The sequence below is a fragment of the Paramormyrops kingsleyae genome, chromosome 12 (genome assembly GCF_048594095.1).
Source record: "Paramormyrops kingsleyae isolate MSU_618 chromosome 12, PKINGS_0.4, whole genome shotgun sequence".
Taxonomy (NCBI): Eukaryota; Metazoa; Chordata; class Actinopteri; order Osteoglossiformes; family Mormyridae; genus Paramormyrops; species Paramormyrops kingsleyae.
In genome coordinates this window covers 13,633,387-13,660,905 of record NC_132808.1, presented here as the reverse complement: position 1 = coordinate 13,660,905, position 27,519 = coordinate 13,633,387, and the positions used below count along the sequence as shown (strand labels likewise).

At 47.2% G+C, this 27,519-nt stretch overlaps 1 protein-coding gene across 6 annotated transcripts; it reads left to right on the top strand.

Annotated features, from left to right (window-relative positions):
• Window positions 1–66: 66 nt before the first annotated feature.
• Window positions 67–27,279, top strand: tbc1d14 (TBC1 domain family, member 14). Of its 6 annotated transcripts, none has more exons than XM_072697511.1 (15): window positions 67–142; window positions 1,128–1,259; window positions 3,815–4,511; window positions 9,312–9,450; window positions 14,272–14,390; window positions 15,626–15,708; window positions 16,162–16,279; window positions 17,179–17,285; window positions 19,966–20,046; window positions 20,830–20,924; window positions 21,182–21,253; window positions 22,557–22,685; window positions 22,991–23,100; window positions 23,759–24,017; window positions 24,272–27,279. In XM_072697511.1, the coding sequence occupies exons 1-15, from the start codon at window positions 82–84 to the stop codon at window positions 24,326–24,328; spliced, it is 2,259 nt and encodes a 752-aa protein (XP_072553612.1). In that variant the 5' UTR covers window positions 67–81; the 3' UTR covers window positions 24,329–27,279. The 6 variants fall into 6 exon arrangements, with proteins under 6 accessions (XP_072553612.1, XP_072553613.1, XP_072553611.1 ...); XM_072697512.1 differs by lacking the exon at window positions 67–142 and adding an exon at window positions 239–751; XM_072697510.1 differs by lacking the exon at window positions 67–142 and having other exon boundaries at window positions 780–1,259; window positions 9,312–9,435.
• The last annotated feature ends 240 nt before the right edge of the window (window positions 27,280–27,519 follow it).

Sequence of the window (27,519 nt, the reverse complement as noted above, 5' to 3'; positions counted from 1 at the left end):
GTTTTGTTTTAAATTCAATTTCGGAAAATTTTAAAGTGTGACTATAAAACAGTTGAAATTTAAAAATTTCCTCTGTTTAGAATGGTTCTCATTCTAAACGGGGACTGGGACCGGTCATGTCCGAGTCAATCATTACTGTCAAGTGAGTTGCAGACTGAGCTTTAATCAAAACCTATTTCTAAATTACCCTGCGATTCTGAGCAGTATCGGCGGATGGTTGGACGAATGACTAGATCCAATCCCACGGTTCGTGGGGCTGCAGCCTGACCAAATGTCCCTTTTGTAAGAGTTGCGTCGTGCTGTAGCGTGCCTATACAAGGAGTTCGCCTGAATAGTAATGTATTTCCTGGTCAAATGCACTGAATTTTACACCTTTAATGCAGTAATACATTAAAATAGAAGCGATACAAGTATGTGAGAATAGATGGGCGCACTTATTAGGCTTATACAGTATTAAGTGCTCGTAATCGTATTAATGCACACAAAAATGAGAAGTTGGTAAGCAGGTGACTGCCAGACCACACAGCGCCACTTCAGTTATGCACCTCCAGAAGTAGCAGATTCCTGCTTCCTACGCTTGAGTTTCACTCAGTTTTATTTCCCACGAAAAAAGCAGCGCTCGTCTTTAGTTTATTTCGAGCGCTACGCCGGCGTCCGTCAGGTGAACCTGTCGGTTCCGGGTGTCTCCCGGCTTGATTGCGCTGCACTCCGGGACGGTGAGTTTAAAATGGCGACGGAGGCGGAGGAACAGGTAACGCTCATTTTATTCCTAAAAACGTAAACTTCTGCCGCGCCTCCTTGGTTGTGTTTTTAATTACCTGGGCGTCAATTACTCGCTGTGGCTTGAAATGCTGTACTTTTAACTGTAACCGAGACGTCGAGTGTACAGTAATAGCAATATTATCCCGTGGGTCCGAGCGCCAGCTAGCCTGTTAGCGACGCTGCTAAGTTGGTGTGTGAAGTGACACTTTGCGAAGGGCTGCAGGTTACTGCCGGCGGCATAATGCTGTCTGCGCCCCCCGCCCCTTTCAGCTTCCTATTGCCTGATAGTGGATACCGCGCTGGTGTCACTCAGCGGGAACGACGGAGCTCTTTTAACTGGCTCGTTTGTCTTTTTCCCGACGAAGCTGTGGTGACCCTGGAGGCAACGCCGAGCGGCCGCTCGATATGGACCGATCGACGCGCCCGCTGGGTCCCATGGCGCTGGCAGGGCGCCCATAGCTCCAGCGACATGGCGCTCGCCCCCGACGGGGCCGAAGGTAAGGCCGCGGCTAGAGAGACGCGCGACCGCGGGGGCGAGCAACAGGTGGAGCAGGCGCCGCGTGGACGGCGCTCGCTCCGGCGACCGGACGCACCGGCGACCGCTTGTTGCGCTCCCCTCCAGGCTTATTAGTTGTCTACTTGTGCACATAAAGTTCTTTTGTTGTTCTATTTCATTTCGTTAAGTTAGTTTTGTAATCGAATAAAGTGAAGAGAAATTGCGTGACCTAAAACGGCAATAATAGTTTTTCAGACTAAACGCGTTATGTTAAACATCCTGAGGCACTAAGTTATATTTTTAGAATGGAAAAAGGGGATCTCAAAACGAGTATTGTTGTTGATGTGCTTGCTAACAGAGGAATTCCCCTAATTCAGCGTGGCACATAAGTACGCAAAAGTCCCAGCACATGCCATCTGTAAAGGCTGATAGACCGATTTCAGCAAATGTTGCCCATGACCACGCGTATTGGATTGTAATTGGTACGAAATTGAGTGCCACCTGAACCAGCTGATAATGTCTAATGGGGCGGATTTTCCAGTTTCTCCTCGCTCCATATGCCGCAAGATAACAGAGGCTGTGGAAAACACGGTCTGCGACAATCTGCTTCTGTTTCGGTTCATATTTCTCATTCGTGCGCTAAATTACCAAATTACAGCTCGCGAATGCACGTACGCCTTGAATTATGGTTTGTGGGTCGGGCAGTGACTTGAATTTCTGCGAATCAGATCATTATTTGTGGTCGTGTTTTTATAGCGTTAAGTTTTACTGTAAATTGAGAGAAAGGAACGTTTTTGTTATCAGTCAGCTGTGTCTTGAAGATCCCGTGCCCTCCTTTAGTGCAGAACTGGCCCAGCAAGTCTGAAATGTCTGGTGATTGGGACACTGAGCAAGCATAATCCATACTGTTTTCAGAGAACTGCTTTAAGATTAGGAAATGCACTTTGAGGGGTGTGTGCACACGTGAGAGTTTGCACTTAGCAGAAACTGGGCGTGTTTATTCGGGCAGAGTCTGGGCTGGTGCGCTGAGTTACAACGGCATATGCATGTTAAGAGGGGGTCTCAGGACCAGTGTGCAAATTAGAGGAGGTGGACCAAGGTTCAGATGATGATGGCCAAGTGTCACACCACTGTCAAATAGGACTAGATGCCACAAGTTGCATTTTAAAACAGTTTAACACACTACTTGTTTTCAGTCTTTTTGTGGGTGTCAGTGGATTTTTTTAAAGCAGTAATTAGTGTACACTTGATTGAACTTGTGGGTAAGGAAGTTAGTGTTTTGCCCTGTGACTTTCTCATTGTAACGTGGTAATTGTTAAAGATTCAGTAATGGGGTCAGCTAAGTAATTTTGATGAATGATTGACTTGGTAAAACATCTATTTATAGCAGCAATATTTGTGGAAAATAACTTTGTGTGGGTTTTATGTTAATCCTCCCCATGTGTGTGGAAGGCTGTAAATCATTCAGGCCTTTAGGCACTTGTGTAAATGTGTGAAGTCAGGCACCACTCTGGTTATAGAACCCATGACACTTTGAGTCACACACTTCCTTTCAGATCTGGGAGCAGAGGGTGGTCCCTCTTTCTTTTTGGGGTATTCTGCTTTTTGGCACGTGAAGCCTCTACACTGCTGCTTGCCATTTGCTGTGTGTTGGCACAAGTATTGTTCTTTAACTGAATTTGAACTAAAGACTAACTATGCTATGACCTTTCTTTTGTGTATGGCTGTTTCTTCTGGCGCAGGGCCATTTTTTTGTGGTGGAAACGCGTGGAACCAGTTCCGGATTGGGAAAAAGCCTGGCACTGACTGCAGTACCACGTTGGTGGAAATGAGGCAATAGTGAACATTCTCCTCTGTTTTGGGTTACATTAATGGCGTCCTTGTAAGGGAGACACATAGATGTTTCACTGTAGAGTCCCGGCTGATCTGTAGTTTTGCTGTTTCAGATGTCGTCACTTTGTCTTTTCACACACATGATTGTGAAATGGAGATGCAGGCCTGTGCATGAGAAGACCTGGGAAGATGCGATGTCTCGCGTCTCAGGCCATAGTTATGCAGTCTTGGGTCTCTGAAGAGGCACCACATGCTCGTGCTGCACCAGCTGCGTTCACTTCCGCCTTTGTTCTTGCTGCCCCTTCATTGGGGCCCTTGTTAGAGGCTGCCTAGTTTTGTTTACAGATGCACCTCAAACTACCTTAATTCTTCCCAGTGGGTATTGGGCTGGTTCACGCATGAAAAAGCATTGAGAGGAACATAGTTAGGGAATCTCCTACATAGTCAAAAAAATGGTGATTTCCAAGTGCAATAAGCCCTTCTATGTTTATGTAGTCTTGTTTTTTTTTTTTTTTTTTTGATGTTTGTATGATTACTTGTGTAGCCTTAGTCAATTGTGTTTAGCATCGAGTAAGTGTACTGGCAATGAAAATAGAAAAAATTGACACTGTAGCTACCTTCTGTGAAATGGGCCTTAATGGCTCATTCCTAATGCCTAGTGGATGGTTACTCTTATGACTTATAGTCCATAATAATTTTCTGATGACTGTCTTCCCATGACAGGCTTTTCTGCTGCAACCTTGATGGCCAATGGCTCCATCACGGAGCAGAGCCCCACCGTGCTGATAGGTGTTTCCAGCATATTCCCGCTCATCCCCGGGCATCCAGATCAGCCCTGCTCCGTCCTGGCATCCAGCTTCCGGCCTTTTGCCGAAACACCAGAGGAGGATGGACAGAGTCTCACTTCCCAGGACTCTGGCATCCCAACACTGGAGATCAATGACCCAGAACCCTTCCGCTGTGTACGGCCCACTCTACATGAGGGCGTGGCACCCCGAGCTCGGGGCTCCGACGACGGCCCTGCCACCCTGACGCTGGAGCCAATGGACGACGGAGGGCTGCGCAAGTCCTCAACTTTCCCACGCAGCGGCTTCGACTCGGCACAACTGGCGAGCCCTGGGGTGCGCAGTGCCCTCCACCGCAGCGACGACATTTCCGTGTGCAGTGCGTCCAGTCTCAGCACCGAGCTGTCTGCCACTCTATCCGTCAGCCACGAGGACATGCTGGACTTCATGGTCACTTGTGACTCCAGTGCCATCGTCACGCTGGAGACCGACGAGGGCCATTTCTCCGAGGTGTCGCTCTCTTCTCCTGCAGTCCTCGGTGACTCCTGGAACCCATCACAGCACAACACAGTTACCATGTCCCAGGAGGAAGGTCGACCCAGGAGGCTGGGGCCCCTTGCTAACTTCTTCAGCAGGTATGGGATTCCCGAGGCACCGCAGACACAGAAAGGTGCATGCAAACAGTCAACATTTTGCTCCTTCCCAGCTCGCAAACCAGAGAAAGTCTCTCAACCAAGCACACCTGAACTAAACAATCAAGAACAGACAAAACAATCAAGAATACCAGACTAACACAGTCTGGTATTCTTGATTGTTTTGTCTGTTCTTGATTGTTTAGTTCAGGTGTGCTTGGTTGAGACAACTTGAGAGACTAACGTGGAGGATTAGGGAAGCGTCAATCCGAGGTGCACAGGGGAGCAGTTGTTACTCTTGCACTGATTTTTTAATTATTTTTTTTTAACACAAGTTGGTCCATATTAATATGCGAGGCACGTCAGCAACACGTACACCAAATCCCACTAAGAGACGGACTTAAGGTTTTATGATTGTTGTTCCATCTATACTTTGCGCTCTCTGAAGCTTAGTACTCTACCTTCCATGGGTGGATTTTGTATGGTTTTTATAATCATGCATCATTCTGATGCGTGTGTCACTAATACAGGATTCACAGGCTGTGCATGTGCTGCCTTACACTTGATTCCTGAGCACACCTTGTTGCTCAGGTCCATTTATCTCGAACTGATGGTTGCTGATTCATGCCAAGCTGTCATTTTCTACATTAAAAGCACTGACATACCTCATATGCACCAGTCAGCACACCCTGTCATTTCTCAACATGCTGTGCCATGCGCCATGTTCTGATATTGTTGTGTAAGAGGTGGCTTGGGGCGCTTTTCCACCGCACCTGGTACCATAATTTTCGATTTTACTGTAACACTTCAAGAAAGTACCAAAAGTACGGTAATTCAAGGTTTTGGTTTTCCACTGATGTAAAACTGGTACTGGTGCCAAATGACATCACAATGTGAGGTGAGGTATTTTATATCGATTTCGAAAAATGACTGTAGTATATTAACACTATACATCGCCCAGCCCTGTAATACCAACATTGCATGTTATATAGATGCAATTCTTACATCGCTAGTCAGCTAGATTACTATCAGGCTTTCTCTTACTTTCAATTCTGTATGGACATTATAGAGCGGGGAATTTAAGTTTCACTGGAACATTACTCTGTCATAGAAAAAAAACCTTAGCTGGCTTTTGCAGGTTTAATTATTATTCCTTTTATATATTATCTCAAATCTCAGAGGTGTTTTCCTCTTCTGCTTTTGCATGAGTGCTGCATGCATTCTCAGAGACAATCATAATCAATTTCTTGTTCCTGTTATTTTTTGAAAGCTGTATAATTTCCTGGCCTTGTGTCTCTTGTTCTTATTTTGCCCAGTTGCACTTTGCATCTGAAGGTACACTGGGACCGGTCATGTCGGTCTCAAGCACTGAGAACTTTCTTGAATGACTTGCTTAACAGTATATACTCGTTTACCGGTTACTCATGTAAGGCTGGGTTTTTAACTGTTCAGGTTAGATGTCCTTTCTCAAGCTAACAACAGCAGCTCTTGCACCATCTCCTGGGCTGTAAAAACGCAGGGCTTTGGTCACAGGTCTGGTTTCTTAACCACAATGTTCCCCCATAGCAGGAAAGCCAGGTTGCCAAGCCTCTTAAAACAGGTGAATGCCCATACTGGCTCTGCGACTGTGTTTATATGTGTCCCTGGATAGAAGAACCTTTCTCAGATGTGCAAGTTCGCTGTTCTTCTGTATCAGGGCAGCCAGTGGATGTTATTTCATTAACTTAATTTTATTGTTTGGTTAGAACATAGTGGATTGCCCAAGCACTAGGTGAGCTGCAATACTCTGAGAATGACTTCTGCTGTATGTTGCAACTTCTTATGTTGCTTCTGAGGGTCTCAGGGCACTCCTGAGTTGCAGTGCTCCATTCACAGTGTTTTTCTTGTCTACTCTCTGCCCAGTGTCGAGTGCTTTCTTGGCAAGTTGGCAGTGTTCCATTGTCACTCTGCTCTGCCCCTTGCAGTTGGAAGTAGGCTGAATAAAACAGCTGTAATTATTACTGCCGTCAGCATGTTGGGTAAACTATCGTGGTCCTGGTTGCTACAGCATTGTGCAGGCTGTCAGCCTGGAGCACAAACCTTCCTCACTTAGTTATGCTCAGATGAGCTTCCACTGTGTGAAGGTCCTTCACCACAGAAAGAATCTCTGGTGGTTTCTCAGCGTTGAGAATGTTTGGCGAATTTGTGAAGATGCAGTGAAGAATTCTTGCACATTTCCTCCTCCACCTGTGACTTGACTTGACTTCAGAAAATTTCACCTCCTCATCTAAAGTGGCTGTTTTTGATGTTAATGTACGAGAGATGCCGTTCACTGTGGGATCTCCCATTAACTCTCATTTTCTCTCCTCCTGAACCCTTGTGTTTTTTCCTGGCTGTTGCTGTCTGACATTGTCAGTGCCCTCCAGTGTGAGTTTGTTCAAGGCTTTTGACACGCGTGTTTCTTTCAGGCCCTGCCCTTGATACCTCCCTTCTGACGCTTTCTCTTCATTCCCGTGACCCTCCCTCCTTTTCTTTTCTTTCTCCACTAATGCCTTTTCTTCTTGTTGTTTTCCTGCCCTTGGCTCAGGCTGTATTACTGCCTTTGAGCATATGTCCGTAACCTCTGTGTACTTGACACTTTTGTACAGGGTGACTGAGAGGAGCGAGAACGAAAGAAGTGTTGGGGTGGGATAGAAATTGCAGTTTTTTTTCTTTCTTTTTTTCATTGACAGCTTAGAACTGATATGGCTACCACAACGCTGCTCTTTCTTTATGACAGGTTAGTATGGTCTTATTCAGTGATGTACGGTGTATTTTCACTGTGTGCTTCTGTTGGCATTTTCAGCAACATTAGTTAGTTTGTCTCTGGTTAGGTGCTGAGTGTGCAAGATCTCTATTTGGAAAGTACTTTTCAGTTGGCATTTGAGGGCTAAAGTTATTACTCTTACCTCTCCTTTATGTATAGAAGGTTTTGTTTGCAAGATAGTCATGTCTTTGTGTGGGAAAGATTATTACCCCCTAACTTAAGCTTTGCTGGTACTCAGGACTGTTTTGGAATTTATATTCAAGATACTGAATCCTGTTAGTCCCTAAAGGCATCTTTGTAGCTCTGATACTCCCATCAGACCTCAGTCAAACCGAAATTGGGCTCATGGAGAAAGTTGAGATCCTGTCAAAAATACCTAAGAGCAAGAACAGCATTCAAAGATCTGCAGGGCTCCCCAAGTCGGGCCGAGGTCTGTGCGCAAAATCATTCAAGCTCCTCATTTGTTTTTTGTTTTTTTTTATATATACTAGCATAAAATTGTACAGAGGGAACGCTTTTCCCTTTTTTATGTACTGTAAGACCTGTAATGTTGAATGACCTTAAAGTGATCATCAAAGAAATGTAGATAGTGTAAGGTAAACCCACTGACTGTGGTGCCAGGTTAGTTCATCCTCCATGGCAGTGGTGTTGCAACACTGATGCAAACCAGATTTCACATCAGGAAATGAGTAATAAGAAGGAGATGTGAACTTTTGCACTGGGCACATTGTTGACTTCTTGATGGAGATGGGCCTGCATTGTGCTGCCCTCCACACTTTTTGAAAAGGTTCCTCTCGGTTTGTGCAATGCGCTTGGGGTTATTGCAGGTCAGAGGTGTGCACTTTAACTATGCAGCTTGTGCTGACTGTCATGCGATGCCTACCTGTGGTTGACTGTCCTCTCCTTTTCTTTTGTGTTGCGCGATCACTTACTGGTGATAGTTGAGGAACAGGACTGATGGCTGATGCACAAGTTCATAGTGAATTGCAAATGGCTCAGCGGTGACCATCACATGTGAACATGTTTGCATAATAATAGTCAAGGTATCAGTAATTACTTAATTACTAATTATTAATATCCTTCCCTTTTTTTCTTTTATAACTGCATAACCAGTACAGGGCCACAGTGAGTCTGAAGCCTGTTACAGGACATGCTGCATGTGAGGCAGGAGACTGCTGGAGGTGTCATTCTGTTGCTGGCCACACATGTGCCACCTCAAACTATCTCGCACACAAGGGTAGCTTGGAGAGATTTGTTTTGCCTTGTGCTGGGAAGCCTGAGTATCTGCAGGAAAGCTGTGCAGATGCATGGTGCACATGCAAAACCCTTGAGAGGAGGTGTGCGGCTGCAGGGCTGCTCACTGAGTTACTGCGTTAATTTCCCTTTTTATACGTACAAAGTCTGACGTCTGAGTATTCGACCGCCTGTATTAGCAGTTTGGTCAGGTTCAGGGCTCAGGGTTTGTGTTGGGATGTGAAAGCAGCTGCTGGAGCAGAGGTAAAATTGCATATGCTCACACTGCCTTACCCCCCCTCACACTCTCTCCGTGCAGCGCTGTGTGGGTATTGAAGTCCTGCTCAGGAACTTGGATAATGTTGGGTGACATAGTGTGATATCCAGTGAGAGGAGGAAATGAGTAGCTTATAAAAGTGAGGGGGGTGGGTGCTTCATTTGTGTAATAAATCATGAACCAAGCCGGACAAAGGCAAGAATGTTTACTACCTCTATAAATGGAGAGTATCAAAAGCAAATGTTTAACCTGGGTTGAGCAAGAAAACTTCTCTAAATAATTGCAATTAAATCTGTAAGCTAAATCGGTCGGTACTCTCTGCCACTGAAGTGGGCAGTAATGACTTGAGCGTGACGTGCCTGCTTGAGCCTACGGTGCCCCGGCCTGCAGTTGGCCGGGTTCCACACAGCTGTTTTTAAGCACCTCGCCTGGCCGTCTTTGTCACGTGCGCCTGCCTGACCTTGGAGGCTGCGGCGCCTGCACTAACCCCACCCCTTCCTCCGGGCAGGAGCCTGTTTGCCCGCAAGGGGAAGGAGCCCAGGCCGCTGTCGCAGAGAGAGCCCGGCTGGAAGCTGTTTGGGAAGGTGCCGCTGCGAGAGGGCTCTGCCAAGGACCCCCGGAGGATCCAGAAGGTACACCAAGGAGGGGTACGCCTAGAGAAACACGCCGACAAGAGTCCCGCCACACTCTCTCTCTCCTCTTTCACTCTCACATGAGCAAGTGTGTGTGTGTGTGTGTGTGTGTGATTGTCACCTCAAATAGCCTAGTGCAGCTCACAGTGAGTGTTGCATTAGCTGGGATTAACACACGCCTTAAGGTGTCGTTAGAGGAAGTAACATGCTTCTGCACCCTCGTGGGTCTACATGCAGCTCTGGTGGATGCCTGGGACTTCCCAGGACGACCCCCCCCCCCCCCCCCCCCCCCCCCCACGATGGGCAGCTGTCGAATGGGTCTCGCTCAGGGAGCAGATCCTCCCCAGGCAGCCAGTCAGCACGCGTTGGCCTCTTGGGAAGGTTTAGCAAAGCTTAAAGCTCTCAGCAACGCAGCCCCCAGCTCTATAGCTCCGTCTGCAAGACAGAGCCGTGTCATTGAAAGCCGATGCTGCCACCTACATACCGCAGGTGGAAACCCAATACCCGCCGGCTGTGTATGTGCCCCCCCCCCCGCCTTAGTTTCCTACAGTAACAAGGTTCGTCACTTGGTGTGGCTGGGAGGCGGGGCTGGGAGGCGGGGCTGGGAGGCGGGGCTGGGAGGCGGGGCTGCGGGGCGGGTGTGGGAGGCGGGGCTGACCCGGCTCACGTAGCTTGTCTGAGAGCCCTTTGTCATCCCCTAGCAACGCTTTGCAGGCGGCCACCAGAGGCACGGCCTGGGCAACACAAAACGCTCCCTCATGCTGCTTACGTGACATAGTACTGGGCCCGTGTATTATGGACTGATTATTTTTTCCCTTTTATGTCTCTAAATCAAATACTTTGTTGCACTTCTTGTTTGTTACTTTGGTTCTGGTTTAGAAGACCATCACCCCAGATAGCTGCTGACACTTAAAATGTGGTTTGTACCTGTCACCTGAGCGACTGCCCCTCACCAAGATGAGAGGGGGAGATTAAGCTCAGGGTGACATCACTGGATTAATGGCTCTGGGGGCAGGGGGGGGGGGTAGGCAGGCTAATTCAGGGTGAACAGATTCTTGTGGAACTAGATGCGAGGCATTACTAGTCGAGGTAGGAGAGAACAGATTGGGGTTGGATGCCCCTCCTCCACCTGCCTCTGCTCTTGCTCTCTGCCGCTGATTAGTCAGCCTGAGCTCCTTCCCATTGCAGTGACGGCGAGTAGCGTAGCCTGGCGGCGCTGATTCGTGGGCCGCGGGAGGGAGGAGGCGGGGGAGGGGGAGAGGAAGAGAGCAAACAAATACAAGGAGAGTGACGGGGGAGACGGGGACGGCACTGGGCAGCACACACACGCAGACGCACGCAGACACACGCAGACATACGCAGACCAAGGCCGGGCCGGGCCCCACGCGCGTCCTGCCGTGCCATGCTGCTCGGGCTGCGTCCCGTCCCCCGGCTGCGCAGGCCTCTTGTCGTCCTCGTTCTCCTCGGCAGCAGCAGCACCGGCGACTCCTCATCCCTTCCCAAGCCGCCCCCCCCCCCTCGCAGGCGCATGGCGGCCATGTCCGCGGCAGCAGGTATTTGAGCGGCGGACCTGGGCGTCTGAGAGGAAGGGCAGCGTTCATGGTGAGCGAACAATTCACACACCACCCCCTCAGTTGGTGCGGGCTGCTGCCTCTCTCTCTCCTCCCTTTCTCTCCGCCTCCCTCGATCGCTCGCTCGCTCTCTCTCTCTCTCTCTCTCTCTCTCTCCTGGTTCTATTCATGTCATGGAGAGAATAATTGTAGTCCTCCTTTGCATGGGCTCCTTTGGGGGGATTTTTGCGTGACCCTCCTGATGGCCGCGGTTTCGTCTCCGCCGTCCCCTTTGTGAATGGACTTGTTCGGTTGACGTGCCCGGTCAGAATGTCACTGCTGCATTTTGGAGTTCAGACAGTGTCGGGGTTCGGCTTTTAGAAATGAACTTTTCTGTTTACTTAGCCTTCTTGTATTATGTTGTCATGTTGTCCTGCCGTTGTCGGGACAGAAGGGCGTGTATACCGGTAAATGCTCAATGAGCCGTGGAGCTGCTCTACTGTGGGGAGCTGCCTCCTTTCTTTTGGCAGCGATATTAGGGAAGACAGACCCCTTGATTGGGGGTTTTACCTATGAATATGCTCATTTACCTCCACCTGTGCGAAACCCTCATGTGCCTCGCTTCCTCCATAATGATGGATGGATGTGCCGGGATTCGTCTAGCTCGTCTGCGAATGTGCTGCCCTTAAGCTCGCCCGACGCCCCTGAAGTGCGACCCGTGCCTGTCTCTGCCCCGACACAAGCCCTCCCATCTGAGTCTGCACTGGAATGTTTGGGGGGGGGGGGGGGGTATTTATAAAGGCTAGGCCCTCGAGCCCGTCCCATGCAACATAAGGAAGGGGTCCACCCCTGTTGTCATGCCAATCCCTCCCAGGGCATGTATATGCTGAGCCACGTGTACCTGGAGTATGGTGACTGTGGCAGAATCTTTAGTTCTCAAAATCGGCTCAGATTTTAGAGGGACTGAACCTGAAACCACAAATCCTTCTGGGTAAAGGCATTGTCTAAGCGGTTAAATGACATAATTAATATCCTCCCACAGAAAGCCAGTCTATATGTAGTCTTATGGGATTTTATTAACCCCCCCCCCCCCCCCCATCGAACAAGAATGGGTCTGTGGATGACGGCAGCGTCTCTGCTCCCTGGTTGAGGTCCAGTCGTCACCGTCAGCGCATACATCAGGCAGGAAGGAACCAGCCATACCCCCGTGTGGGGGGGAGTTACCTGTGTAAAAGCAGGTCACTTACCCTTCTGCTCGTTTGCCAAAGCCTTGATGGCCCAGTAATGGTGTAGAGCCCTATTCTCCCAGACACCGAATACATGCTACCTGCTGTCTGCTGGAGCTGCTGAACCAGCATCTGACAGGTGAAATGTGACATTTAAGGTCTTTAGTCTTCAGGCTGCTGGGAGATTTGACCAAAGGTGGTGCACTTATTTATAAATGTGGATGTTTATTATAGCAGCTGAGGTTGTGTCCTGGGGGAGATGCAGGGAAATTCCACATCCAGATCCTGCTTTCTTTCTGTGCTCCCAGGCACGTCCAGACCTGCAGCATTTATTTTAATTTTCATTTTGACAGCTCCTGTAAATCGAATGGGGCAGGGCTCCCCCTGTTGGTGACCTAGGTGACCTACAGCTAAAAGGCTCATGGGAAGTGACCTAAACTGACCCCTGCCGGGAGATCCCACCTCCTCACATGCCTGTCTGTCCTGGCCTCTGCCATAGCTGGAGGTCACATGGCTGATGACGCGGCAGGCCTTGATCGCTTGGTATGGTCCAGGCCATGTACATGTTTATCACATATAGTGCCGTGTCCCGCTAGTCAGATAACCATCACATCCTTAGGCCTCAGCATGGACTGCAGTGAGCCTCTTTAATAAGACTATGAATGGTCACCCCAGTCCCTTAGGTGTGTGTGAGGGAAAGAACAGGGCAGACCACAAGCTGAGCGATCAGAGCACAGAGTGAGTTTATTATGCGAGTCCATTAATGTCGTGTTGCCATCTGTTCTATAAACAGTATCTTTGCAGGGTTTGCAGATTACAGAAGATTGGTCCATGTCAGATTCCGCAAATACAAACCATTTTACGCAAAGTACAACTTTTTCTGGAACCAGTTCTTCTTCCACAGCCATGTTTGTTTTTTAGCTAACTGGTTAAAATGATCAATAAAGTTTTTAGTTCAAGGTCTAGTCACTAAGGTGAGATCCACTGTTGCCAGATTATTGACAACAAAGTGAGATATACAGACAGAGCTGAGATGCTATGCAGGCTGGAATTGCCGTGTTTCACATCGGTCAGTTTTTGTTGCTGTACTGTTGCAGCCTGCAAACACACAGCCGTTGCGTGATAGGCACTCGCTGTTTTATTCCTGCTGTCATAATAGTGCATTTTTAGTTGGCCGTTCACTTGAAATTCAGCCGAGTCGACGACTCAGCAGCATGTATGTTTGCAATGTGCTATTTGCCTTGTGTGTCGCTTTGGACAAAAGCGTCTGCTAAATTAATGTAAATGTGTGCTGTATTGTGATTGTCACGATATCTCTGCAATGTGCATCAGGGATACAATTGTAACCAGTTAACGTAACATATAACCACATCGGCCACCACCAGTTAGTACATTTCTTGTAGAAAAATCGATCTCAAAGTATTTGGCCCTGTATGCTATGAGGTTAGTTAGCACTGCGTTCGTTTGCTTTGTTCGCTTTCTAACAGTTTAGTCTTGACTGTAGTGCATTCATAGCCACTTCCTCTTTCTGTGTTTGTTCTGTCATGGAGGGGAGTAAAAGTCTTCCTGGTTCTGTCTTGTCTGCTTGTCTGTTTGCCAGTGACGGCCCCATCGGCTCTCCTACCATGACTGGCAGCGACTTGCATCAGGGCCCATCCTGTAGAAAAGGTCTATGGTCATTTTGTGAAATGGGGAGAACCAAGGAATCGCGAGATCTTTGGCAGAGCAATTTTTTTGGCTGAAATCAGGGCCCACAGATCCGCTCCGCTTTTATCATACAACAGGTTCTTTTAATTCCTGTTGGCCTTTATCCATTAATGCTTTTTCACAGCAGGTCATTTTACTAAAGGAAAAACTTGAGCTTAAAAGTAGACTGTGCTTATACAGTGTGGGGAAGCAGGAAAAGCTTTAAAAAGCAAGTGTAAGGGTCTTATTTAAAAAGCGTCACAGAAAGGGTTCATGTGGCCCAGAAGTGCAGCTTCGACTGCATTCTAATTTCTCCTTGATTTGACATCCTGTTTTAGGCAGACATTTGGAATGTTTTAAATGGTGTCCCGCAGGAATATGAAACGAGAAAGGGGCGCCCCGGCAACCCCCCCTCTCCGAGGCAGAACGTGAGGAAGAACCTGGACTTCGAGCCACTCTCCACCACAGCGCTGATCCTGGAGGACCGTCCAGCGTGAGTCCCGCCCTCAGTCTGGCCTTTCTGTGCCGCGTCGCCATTGCTACCAGAGGGTGCCTTGTGGGGGGGGGGGGGTATGGCGCTTAATCCTCAGTCTCTCTGCTGCCTTGAGTTTGTCAGCATGCTGCCCTGTACGTTCATAACGGAATTTGGCCTGTTTCCACGGCACTCTAATCCCCCTCACTCCCCCCTTCCTTGTCTTTATTTACTTCATATGTATACATGTATTGTTTCTGGTTAGGGAATTGTAATCCACTTCACCCGGCCCCCCCACTTCGGGGGCCTTGGAAGTGTCGCTTTGGCTCCTTTAACTGCTCCCCCCCACCCCCGCACCCGACACTGCTGGCTGCACTGCGGCGATAATGCAGCGGAGCGTATAGCCTGTGAGTGCGGGGAGCGTATAGCCTGTGAGTGCGGGGAGCGTATAGCCTGTGAGTGCGGGGAGCGTATAGCCTGTGAGTGCGGGGAGCGTATAGCCTGTGAGTGCGGGGAGCGTATAGCCTGTGAGTGCGGGGAGCGTATAGCCTGTGAGTGCGGGGAGCGTATAGCCTGTGAGTGCGGGGAGCGTATAGCCTGTGAGTGCGGGGAGCGTATAGCCTGTGAGTGCGGGGAACACGCCTCAGCCGTGTCGGAGACAAACCGCTTAAACGCTCAAACCCCCCCAGTCGGGGTCGCACTGGCGATACCCCACTGTGAGCACACACCAGTCTGATCCCAGATAAGCGAGCGGCTCAAGGTCGCAGTGTCCTCCCCCCTTCCTTCCTCGCTCCCCCCTCACACAGTCACAGCTGTGAATGATGCTGCGGCAGGCTGGGTGCCCCCAGACACAGGGCCCGTACAGGCCAGTGCCCCCCCCAGCCAGCACCAGGTGTTAGACCATCCTGTGAGAATGCCTGAAGGAATCCGTCATGGGGGGATAGAGAGCGGCCTGGGGAAATGTAGGACTCCTCATGGTTGGTGGAGAGCTCGCCTCATTGGGATGTGAAGGCAGCACCTTACAAGCTTATGGGAAGTGCTGCTGGTTAAAGTGGCATCGGCGTTTCCTGGGAGACGAGAAAGATCTGCACTGCTGCTGCTGTTCACTGGGGTGTCGAGGCTATAACTGGCTACGCTGCAGCTTGGATGCAGTTCTGCGGTCTGCCGCTGGTCTTATGCACTGCATTGTTTGGCGTCGCCCCCCCGGTCCCCCAGTGGGACGGCCCGACCGAGTCCTCGCCTGTGTCTCCCTGCAGGAATCTCCCAGCCAAGCCCCCCGAAGAGGCCCAGAAGCACAGGCAGCAGTATGAGGAGATGGTGGCCCAAGCCAAGAAGCGAGGTGGGTGTCACTCTGGGCCGCGGCCGGGTCCACATGCCCCCCTGCCTTCTGAGGGAGGGCCGAGTTCTTATGACACTAGTGGTCTAAACTTCCCCCCAGCATGGGTGGAATGGCTAATGGTGCTGGTAAGCAGTAGCCAGTGATTTCCTGCGTCAGTGAGAGATGAGTCACGTGGTACAGTGAAGTTTAAGTATTGATTACCTCCTCAACCATGACTGGGATGAGCAGTTAGAGGTTGAATGGATGGAAGTATGGATTACCTTTACGGACTGCTGTTTGTGTCATAATGCATGTTTTTATAGCAACCCCTGGCAGTAACTACCACCTAATCCATTGGCTGGTCTGAATAGTAGGCAGGTCTTTGTGTAAGTGGTCCTGCTGCCTGTGCAGATCCTGCAGTACAGCATTCAGCTGAACTGAACCTCTGACTGAAATCTGCCCCAAACCCCGCAGAGCTGAAGGAGGCCCAGAAGAGGAGAAAGCAGCTGGAGGACAGGTGCAAGCTGGAGGAGAGCATTGGGAATGCGGCCCTCACCTGGAACCAGGAGATCCTGCCCAACTGGGACACCATGTGGGTACTCTGTGCGTGTGCGTCTGGGTACTCTGTGCGTCTGGGTACTCTGTGCGTCTGGGTACTCTGTGCGTCTGGGTACTCTGTGCGTCTGTGTGTGGGTACTCTGTGCGTCTGTGTGTGGGTACTCTGTGCGTCTGTGTGTGGGTACTCTGTGCGTCTGGGTACTCTGTGCGTCTGGGTACTCTGTGCGTCTGGGTACTCTGTGCGTCTGTGTGTGGGTACTCTGTGCGTCTGTGTGTGGGTACTCTGTGCGTCTGTGTGTGGGTACTCTGTGCGTGTGGGTACTCTGTGCGTGTGGGTACTCTGTGCGTGTGGGTACTCTGTGCGTCTGTGTGTGGGTACTCTGTGCGTCTGGGTACTCTGTGCGTCTGGGTACTCTGTGCGTCTGTGTGTGGGTACTCTGTGCGTCTGTGTGTGGGTACTCTGTGCGTCTGTGTGTGGGTACTTTGTGCGTGTGGGTACTCTGTGCGTGTGGGTACTCTGTGCGTCTGTGTGTGGGTACTCTGTGCGTCTGGGTACTCTGTGCGTGTGGGTACTCTGTGCGTCTGTGTGTGGGTACTCTGTGCGTCTGTGTGTGGGTACTCTGTGCGTCTGTGTGTGGGTACTCTGTGCGTCTGTGTGTGGGTACTCTGTGCGTCTGTGTGTGGGTACTCTGTGCGTGAGAGAGAGTGTTTGACAAAGTGTTCTGGGCACCACTCAGAAGTGCTACTCAGGAGTGACTCTGTATCAGTATTTTAAATGTGTTTGAGGCTCTTGTCCAGTCAGAAATGACCATCCCAGACAGTGCAGTGGAATGACTGTAGCTATGCAAAGGATTGCACTGCTGTCTGCCCCCTGTATATCACACGGTCTGAACCCTGGCCCTCTGCTCTGCCCCCCTGCCCCGGCCAACACAGGTGTACATCTCGGCGTGTGCGGGAGCTGTGGTGGCAGGGCGTGCCCCCCAGCGTCCGGGGCAAAGTGTGGAGCCTGGCCATGGGCAACGAACTCAACATCACCCACGGTACGCCCGTCCCAGTCACCACCCGCTCAGTGGTGTATCCACGGTGCATTATTTCAGATCAAATGTTTTGAAATCTTATACAGGTATCTGTCAATTTGCATCCACGTTTGGGGTCGGGATCGACGGACACAAGTCAATTTGGGTGTATCTCGATCATTACAGGGGAGAGGCAAGACGTTAAGGACAGTACTGTAATATACACAGACAGTACCCTACTGCAAATAATGTAAATATAACATCACAACACTTTATAATAGAGATTGCACTTCAATTTCACAAAAAATAATGTACCAATTGCACATCAAAAGATGCATGTGGCAAACAGTAGGAGCTGAGAAAAAAGGTGATGCTTGAAACTGCAGCAAAATATTTTATTGCACAATGTTAATGAAATAGCACAGTACAGGTAGTGCATCTGTATCTGCTTATTGTATCTGTCCATCACATGCATTTCTGTATGCATACTGTCATTATGCAGCGGCCAGCGCTGCCCATTCTCCTGTACCTGTTACACTGACCGATACACCTGCTAACGTCTAGCTATGTCCACTTCCAGGATCAGTGTGTATTATTTACTATGGACCTCAGGCGTAAATGCGATCGGGCGTTACTCGATAGGACGTTACTCGATAGGACGCAAGTTGACAGGTATCTGTATATGCTCACTGTCCAATGAAAAACCTGCATCTCCAGAAATCCATAAAAGCTGTTTGAAATTAAACCTAAAACAACATAATGACACCCTTAGTACCAGAAGCAGAAACCTTCTCACAGCCATCGGTTTAATGTTTTAAATGGACTTATCTGGATTGTTGTCAGCAAAGCAAGTACATCAGTGTCAACAAGATTAATCACAAACTAATCTCACTTTATAATCACAGTTAATGATGTTGGCATCTAGCTATCAGCTTTGTTAAAATTACCATTTTGAAGTAATCCATAAATACGGCCATCCTGAATACAAATGTTAACTAGCTCATACTAATATTAGTTAAATAGATGAATTCATAAAACATCTTTTCTTTGGTCAATTTGATATGAAACACTATCAGTAGACAGGAGAGTGGCTTTATTCCATCTGTAGTAAAAGTGGCAGTTATCAAACGACGACGATATATCAGGGTAGCCAGTGCATTATTTCTTTAATCTGATCATTTTGATAGCCCGATGGGAGAATAGTATGAGCAAAAATTTATATTGGAGACCTACACGTGTACTTTCATTGGTTATAAACAATGCGAGAGTGTCTGTCATGATGTTGCACTGAATGTCGGACTGCTAAGAGGGCAAAAATCTCATAATTTGTAACATTTTTCTTTTATTGAAAGTGAATACCTTAAAATGAGGACCTTTTCAGTAAAGTGCACTTTCAGTGGTTGTCAGGATTCTGTTTTTAGAGTCATTTTGCCAAATAGGTTTTAGTTTCATTTTTTTTTTTTTGCAAAGCATTCACTTTTTGTCTTGAGAGCAGTGTCATATACTCGGGGTAAAGTCTGTGGCTGGATATTGTGGAGTGAAACTCATATTTGCTGCTCCCTTTGATCTATACATCTGATATGGGCACGGTTTGTCTATTTTTTTGGAATAATTATAGTACTATACTAAATATAGAGACTATGAAGCTTTTTTTTGGCTGGTAGTGAAACACACATGATTATATGTGTTATTAATCACCGAGGTGTGTGTGTGTGTGTGTGTGTGTGTGTGTGTTCAAACATTTAGCTCCCAGCCACCAGCTGTCAAGTTTTTTGACAAAACTTGTAGATTAATAGTCCACTGCTCCTTACAGGAACCATAAGTTAGCTCCTATAGATCCAGAAATGCGAAACGCCGCAGGGACACCTGAGCCGGACTCTGCCAGCTGACACTGAATTATGCAGGCCTGGGGTCACCTTTCTGCAGGCAACCTTTCTCACCTGCCAGTGTGGCATTAACTGGAGAGTCATTGGTTTTGGCACCCTCTGCTGGTCATCTCAACAGCCTACAGCCAATACTGCATTGATAGTCTTCCAAGGCACAAGCAACATGAAATTTTACAGTAGATTCTGTTTGAACTGCAGAGGTTGATGCCAAGACATTATGCTTAAGGAATGTGGGGCTTTATTCTCGCTGTGTTGTACATCCAACAGGCCCCTCTGTGACAGGACAAAGTGGCTGTGTGAATGAAAGCCGTAATGAGTGAGTCGGGCCAGCAGAGGGCACTCTCGTTCTGAGGTTATGCACATGGACTAAGCTCATGCCTGAAAAGCAACCTGGTTTCTGAGGAACTCTTACTCAAGAGTCCTGGGTTTTTACCTGGATCAGAAAATCGGGGTGGTGACTTGGGGTGGTGGTGGCCTCACGGTCATTGTGTTGCTAGGTAACTATGTGACAGTAATTACTGGTGTATCAGTCTTTTCCCGTTTTTGTGAGAATGACCCCTGTCATGTATGTTGTGTGTCTTTAGACGGTGCTCTGCTGCCTTTTTTCCGTTCATGTCTGTGCTTTTTGAACTGTGCACAGTGCAAGAACGAGAAGAGCTCCATCTAAAAATAAGACATGGCTTTACACAGAAGTTTAGGTCAGAGGGTCATTAGTGTTTGGCCTGCTAACGTCTTAGACTGGCATTTTTACAATGGAATGTGCATAAGATTGTGATGTATTTGGATTTATGCCCAGATGTGTGATGTGTCCCTTCCAGAGCTGTACAGCATTTGTCTCGCGAGGGCAAAGGAGAAGTGGAAGAGTCTCCCCACATCTGACTCGGGGGCCGATGCTGATGGTATTTGGTCTTATTTCACCTCATCCAACATAAAGTTATTCCAACGTAACATTATGTGTCGAGGACTTCATTTAGAACTCCGCCAGATCTGTCGCATCCTAACTATCAAAGATTCACTTTTTTGACAATACTTTTTGTCCAATTGTGTGACACTACTAAAAGTTAAACATCTTAATGTTCCAAATATAACTATATAACTAATGAAAATATATAGTTTTGATCATTTTAAGCTTATTGTTTAATTGTCCACTGATATGAAACTTGTAGATTAATAGTACTAATAAATATTGTCTCTACTCTTTGTAATTAACCGGTTTAAATGCACTTCCACAATAGTCCTTCTTATTGATAAAGATGTGGCATGGTGTTTATGTAAAAGTATTGTCAACACCCATTAAAAACAGAAATAATGTAATTTTAGATTTTTAAGGTAATGTTGAAAACATTACTGGTGTATCAGTCTTTTCCAGTTTTTGTGAGAATGACCCCTGTCATTTATGTTGTGTGTCTTTAGACGGTGCTCAGCTGCCTTTTTTCCGTTCATGTCTGTGCTTTTTGAACTGTGCACAGTGCAAGAACGAGAAGAGCTCCATCTAAAAATAAGACATGGCTTTACACAGAAGTTTAGGTCAGAGGGTCATTAGTGTTTGGCCTGCTAACGTCTTAGACTGGCATTTTTACAGTGGAATGTGCGTAAGATTGTGATGTATTTGGATTTATGCCCTGATGCCTCTTTTCCATAACTGCTCCCCCTAGTGGTTAACTTCCTCTTCACGTGTCCAGACATAGGGTTGTCGCAGGCAGACAGAGAGGCCAGCCTGGAGCTCATCAAGCTGGACATCTCTAGAACATTTCCCAACTTGTGCATTTTCCAGCAGGTGAGGGAGGGCCAAGGTTCTGTGCCTCACGGGGGTGGGGGGGGGCATGTATCCAGTGTTAAGGCACCTCTTCCAGACAGCCATGACGAGTCCAGATCAGCAGGGGATGAATTAGGTGCATTTCTGCTCACTCCTCTTTGTTGTCATGCATACTGAGTGTGTCCTCAGTCATCTTTGTGAGGGGTCAGCCTTTGTTAGAAGGGGGCATCTGCAATGCAGAGGTCTGACGCCTTCTTGGTGTGTGTTTGCTTCAACAGGGGGGGCCGTACTACGACGTGCTGCACAGCATACTGGGGGCGTACACCTGCTACCGGCCGGATGTGGGATATGTAAGCTCATATTTATTTTCAGGTTATCTGTCATGTAGTTACTCTTGCCATCGGATGCAAAAGCGTAGAGGTGTAATTTGCTTAGACTGGTGATTATTAGTCATGTGCAAACATAGCTGATGCATAATTCCATCAGTGTAGGAGTGCTGCTGAGTTACCCATCACTGCCATACTGACAATCTGCTGACGCTGTCTGAAAAAAAAGAATTCCTCCAGATACGGAGGCCTGGTTTTGATTGTGCCTGATAAGGTGCTTTTTTTTGAAAATGCGACGGCTGTGGTCAGTGGTTTAGCAAGAGCTCCGCAGTGCTAAGAAAAGCCCCTGCCTTTTTCCACTGCAGAAACCGCAGCCCCCTTCACTGACCACCTTTTTTTCATGTTTTTTTTTTTTTGTGGCTTTTTTTTTTTCTCCTTCCTGTTTTCTTGGTACAGAACGTCACGTGACACTGTGTTCCCGTCTGCTTCTTGTACACTCTTCGAGCTACTGTTCTTACTCTCAGATTTCTCCTTATGGGTGTTGTTATGAGTAAGGGGGAAAATTTAAGTTGCGAATGGTCATGAAATGCTCCTTTTACCAGAGGTGCTTTCATTTCAGTCCAGTATGTGCTGATGGCCCCACCTTTCAGGGCTGGTAAGCACATGCTGGGTCGACAAGCGTGAACATCCTTTTCCTAGTGTCATAGTAAACCTGAAGTGGCTAACAAGTGACTGAAGGCCGTTTTGAATATTGCATATTTGCAATATTGAATAATTATATAAATATATATACAAAGACACACATACAATATATCTTGCTATAATGCCCACTAGTGCCCCCCGAATGGCTGCCATCTTGATTTAGATTTTGCAGCTTTGCATAGTTTGTGAAGTGAATGTTTGTGTAAAGCAGGGGTCTTGGACCTTATTTACCGTGAGAACTGTTACAGAGAAAACAATCAGGGCAGCTACGTATTCGATACAAGATAATATCAGCAGGGGGGCGATGAAACTTGCCCATTTTAATTCTCTCATGTTCGTGTTGCAGCACACCCTGACAGCGTGGCACTTATCATGCAAGACAGTGACACTCCCTGTAGTACCCCAATGTGTATAATTAAAAAAAAAAACATTAATATAGTTGCGTTTTTGAGTGTTGAACGCTACTCATTTGACTCGCACTAGTGTAAGGTCTTTCTGGATGCGGTCACACTTGATCTAGATGCCTTCATCCCCTCACACCCTTGCCGAATCGTGCAGGGATTGGGTTTTAGTTGAAGCTGGTCACAGGTCTGAGATGGGACTTTCCATGTGGCGCCCCCTGCAGGTACAGGGCATGTCCTTCATCGCGGCAGTGCTGATCCTGAACCTGGATACAGCGGACGCCTTCATCGCATTTGCAAACCTTCTGAACAAGCCCTGTCAGATGGCCTTCTTCAGGGTGGACCACAGCCTTGTGAGTGGCACCTCTTGAACTTGCCCTGCTGTACAGAAGACTCATAAACTTTGGTACCTGAATTCCTGCCCATCTTCTGTCCAGCGAGCTTTTCTTTGGACTCCTGTAACATTCCAGTGTTGTAATTTAGCCTTTTGTCATTTTCCTATGAATCTTTGGGGCTTTATCAAGCGTCCTACATTAATAATGTCTCCTTGGGTCGACCTCTGCCCGCCCTCTACAAAGGGGCTACACGGCTGATTAGTAGGTCCGATGGTGTCATGACACAGATGTGGACTGAGACCATGCCGCCTCTTTCTTTCCAGATGTTAACCTATTTTGCAGCATTTGAAGTGTTCTTTGAAGAAAACCTACCAAAGCTTTTTGCACATTTCAAGAGCAACAACTTAACTCCGGATATATATTTAATTGACTGGTACGTTACGTTATCTGTGTGTCACTCTCTCCACCTTGGCCGTTCATCTTCTGTCTGTCTTTCTCTGGCTGCGATGTGTATATCTTTGTCCTGAATTCCCCACTCTTTGTGACAGTACTCAGCTGTGGACACTGAAATAGTTAATTGGTTGTTTATGCTCTGATGAAACAGGGCAACAGCAACCAGCAAAGTTTCACTTAATTAAATAATCTCTGCTGTTTCTCTCAATGGATATGTACATCAAGCTCATTTATACCACCATACAAAGCCAAAACACATTGTAACTACACATTTTATCAAAACTGAGTTGTGACCGAAATCCGGTTTCTTAAGGTTTGTTTTATCTCCAGATAAAATATGTGCTTGGTTTTGAAGAAAAGAGTTTGCAAATTATGATGACCACAAAATCCACACTAAAAACTTTTTCTTAGTTTCAGTGTAAGCGTCATAATTTTCTTTATAGGGCAGTATTGTTTTTTTGTATGCAGTGCAATACTTGCATCCATCCTTTAATCTATTGCCGATTAAATAACCCTGAGATTGTTTAATTACAGGCCTTTTGTAATTTGCCTGGTTATTCAGCTGTTGAGCCATTTCGGTGCCCTTTGTGTCGTCCTGTATTCGGCTCTCATAGTGACCAGGCTCTGTCTCTGTTCAGGATCTTTACCCTGTACAGTAAGTCCCTCCCCCTGGACCTCGCGTGTCGCGTGTGGGACGTGTTCTGCCGAGATGGAGACGAGTTCCTGTTCCGTACGGCGCTGGGCGTCCTCAGGCTTTACGAGGACATCCTGACCAGGATGGACTTCATCCACAACGCTCAGTTCCTCACACGGCTCCCCGAGGACATCTCGGGCGAGGAGCTTTTCTGCTCCATCAGCAGCATCCAAATGCAAAGCAAGAATAAGAAGTGGGCCCAGGTGAGAGGTCGAAGGTCGAGCGCCCTGCCAGCAAACTTAAGATTCAGGAATGTTATCAGCATGTATCTTTTTGAGGGTGGGAGGGTGGGGGGGTGGGGGGGGGCAGTAAGTTCGTTAGAGACGTGTAATGCGATTCTATCAGACTGATGTACCGATAATGATTACACAACTGCAGAAATTACTCAGTACATAACTGCAGCTTGCTGTTGTGCATCGTGCTAATTATCGTGTTCTGTCTGGTCCGTCCAACCCAGGTTCTCCAAGCACTGCAGAAGGAACAGGAGAGAGGCAGCCCCGTCTTAAAGCGCTGAGTGTATAGACGTCTCAAAGCATCATAATCTTTATTTTAGAAATTGTTACTGGATTTTTGTTTCCCCCTATTTTTGAAGAAGCCATTTGTAAGAGCCGTCCACAGACATCTTGACTGCTTTCAGAACCTAAGATTTAGTCTGGCTGCAGAGAGTGTGAGGTTGCAGGGCTTGTAGAGAGTCTAAGGACCAAAGCCTTAAAACCTGGAACCTCCAGTTTACTGGCCCAGCAGCTAATCGAAAGGGGCGTCTCGAGTGTAAACGGCCCTCATCTCTAACCAGGTCTCACTCTGGGAGCGAGGTAGACAAACAGGCCCTTCCTCCTTTGGGTGTGTCTTACGCTGCTATTGGCGATGCTGTGCTGTCTTGGGTTGGTCTCCTGTGACTGTAGGGTTCTGTGTGTGTTTCTGACCTGCTGACCTGAGGAGTGGTGGCAAACCTCCACTAGCTTTGTAAGAAGATGATGTATGAAGATGTTTCCTCTAGGGGGAGCTGTTTGCTCTTGGAGGGGCTGCACTGGGCGCCCTCTGGTCGACTCTCCCCATCGTCCTTCATATGCGCTGCGAACTGAGGTCACATTTTATTTTTCGCCAGTTGACACTTGGAGTGGATGACTCAGACCTTAAATTTGCACATATAGGAAGCGTGGTGCAACCCCCCCATCTCCTACTCATTGTGTTTCTGTGTGCTGTCCCTGCCTTCAGTCATGTGACACAGACAGTCTTTCATCTTTTCATTTCTGTGTCTTACTGAATGGTTTGACGCTCAGCCCCCGTTCAGCCTTCGCCTTTCCTCTCTTTTACGTGTGGTGTACATTTCGGGTTGTACTGATGCACTACAGGAATGGATTTTACACAAAGTGAAGGATTCAGCTGTGTGTTTGACATCCCTGCTGTAAATGTACTTGTATATGTACTGCGGTGTGGTGCTGCTTATACGTGTTTCACTTGCATGTTACATGTTGCATGTCAGGCCGGAGACACTTTAACCCCGATTATATTCGACATCATTTCACTCAGTATGTCAGAAGAAAAGCATCATGTAAAGTTGTCCTGTGGTTTTTACTCTATTACTACTATTAAAATGCATTTATTTGTTCCATCTATTTACTTTTTACCTTTTTTCACCGACATTCAACATGAATAAGAATAATTGCTTTAATTTGCTAACCTCTGATTCAGGACCTTTTTTCCTGCTTTCCCTGAAATGTTACACTTAGGCTTGATCATCACAGAAATGTCAGATAATCCTCTCCTTGGGATTTGTTCTGTGCTCCTCTTCCACAGGAATCCAAATCTTCCATTCCAGTTGTTCTAGCTATTCTTGTTGTTCTCCTGCTCCCTCACTAAACCCAATTCCTGCACGTATCAGAAGGTCGTGAGTACAGTAGGTGACTTTTGTGGGTCCTTAGCCCTTGTCCTAAGAAGGGCTGGAATGGGCTCCCATGTACGAACAGCTGCAAGGTGGGCAATGTAACAGGCCATTTTATGGTGGTCTTATTTTTCCGGATGGCTGCAGGCCCATGTGCCCCGAAATACTTTAGCACAGCCAGTACAAAGACCAAAGTAATCGATCCAGAGCATAAGATTTGCTGTGGCTCTGACCTCTTCTCCATGTGCCCTGCGGCTGCCATTTTGTAAAGTTGGCACATGTGAGATTTGCTGTTGTGCAGTGTGCAGATGACATCGATACTGGCTGTTTTATACACCTTTCTTCCACTGGGTGTTTTTATTTACCTCTCTTCTGTTGCATGCTCCAGATCCCTGGATATCAGTGTGCGATGCTGAATCATTTCCATGCTGTGTTGGCACATGGGCTTAAACCAATTTGGTCTTGAGTTTTTATTTTTTTTTGCTGTTATCGTACCTTTTTGTTCGGCATGCAGTTTGACTTCTGACAGCTTTTCGCAGTCTTTGACTTCACTTTGCTTTTAATTTTTGAGTTCATGTAGAGTACAGAATAATACAGGCACCTTTTCTGTGAGCATATTTATTTAGCAGATGTGTGGACAGATATCAGACTTCCTGTTTGTGTCTTTTGTTATCACTGTTGATTTTGGTTGAGTCATGCATCGAGTTGCACAATACATGTTGCATTAAGCTGAATGCACTGGACCTGCACTGAGGACCATACTACCCTGAAATGCTGTGACTGGAGTTTGACTCACTGGGATGTATCCAGTGGTCTACATTCCGTGATTTGTTTTTCAGAAAAATAGTGGGTCAGAAATGCATGGGTTATATTCATCTCCTTAATTTCCAGTAAATTGTTTAGTGGCCTTTGCTTCCCTTATGAGTTACAGGGATCCAATGACTATTGCTTTCCAGGGAGGGAACTATCTTAGCACTTTCCTGTCCAATCAGTGCATTTGCATTCCGGTCATCTGACAATCTGGAAATGTCTTTGTCCAATCAGAGCTTGAATCTTGGTCACTGTCTACTGGTATAACTATCCTGTTGTAATTCCTAAATTTTTAGATACCTGACAGGTTGTCTGTCATGTTTTGTTTTTGTTTAATGTTACTTTTGTGTGAATAAATTAAATTATGTAGTTTCTATGTGAGCTTTTTGTCTAAGCACTGCCCCCCAAAATTGGCCTCTGCTGGTTTCTGTATGTTGTTCATGTGGAGCACAGACATCACCTCATGAAGGTGCTCCTTATATATATTACCTGCTGCTGGGTTTGTCTGAGAAAGCAGCTGCTCCTTATGTTATGGGTCAGATGAGTTTGGTGATGAAAGAAGCATCAATGTAGTGAACACTGGCGATGTTTGTTTGATTTTGTTTGTTTTTTGTGTCGTGCCTCTGTGTTCTGCACCCTTTTGGGTTGTGTATGATTATGCTGTTTCCAAGGGACCCGGTACAGTTAATGTTGGAGTCTTTGGGATTGTAAAATATGCCGGTAGATGTGTAAATACTGTTTTATTAAATAAAGCCCTGTAAATATACAGCTAACTGAACTGCCTCTGAGTGCTTAATCTTTCCATCACATACACTATGTTGCCAAAATGTATTGGGACACTTACCTTTACACATACGTAAGCTTTAATGACATCCCGTTCTTAATACATAGGCTTTAATATGGAGTTGGCCCATCCTTTGCAGCTATAACAGCTTCAGCTCTTCTGGGAAGGCTGTCCACAAGGTTTAGGATTGTGTTTATGGGAATTTTTGACCATTCTTCCAGGAGAGCAT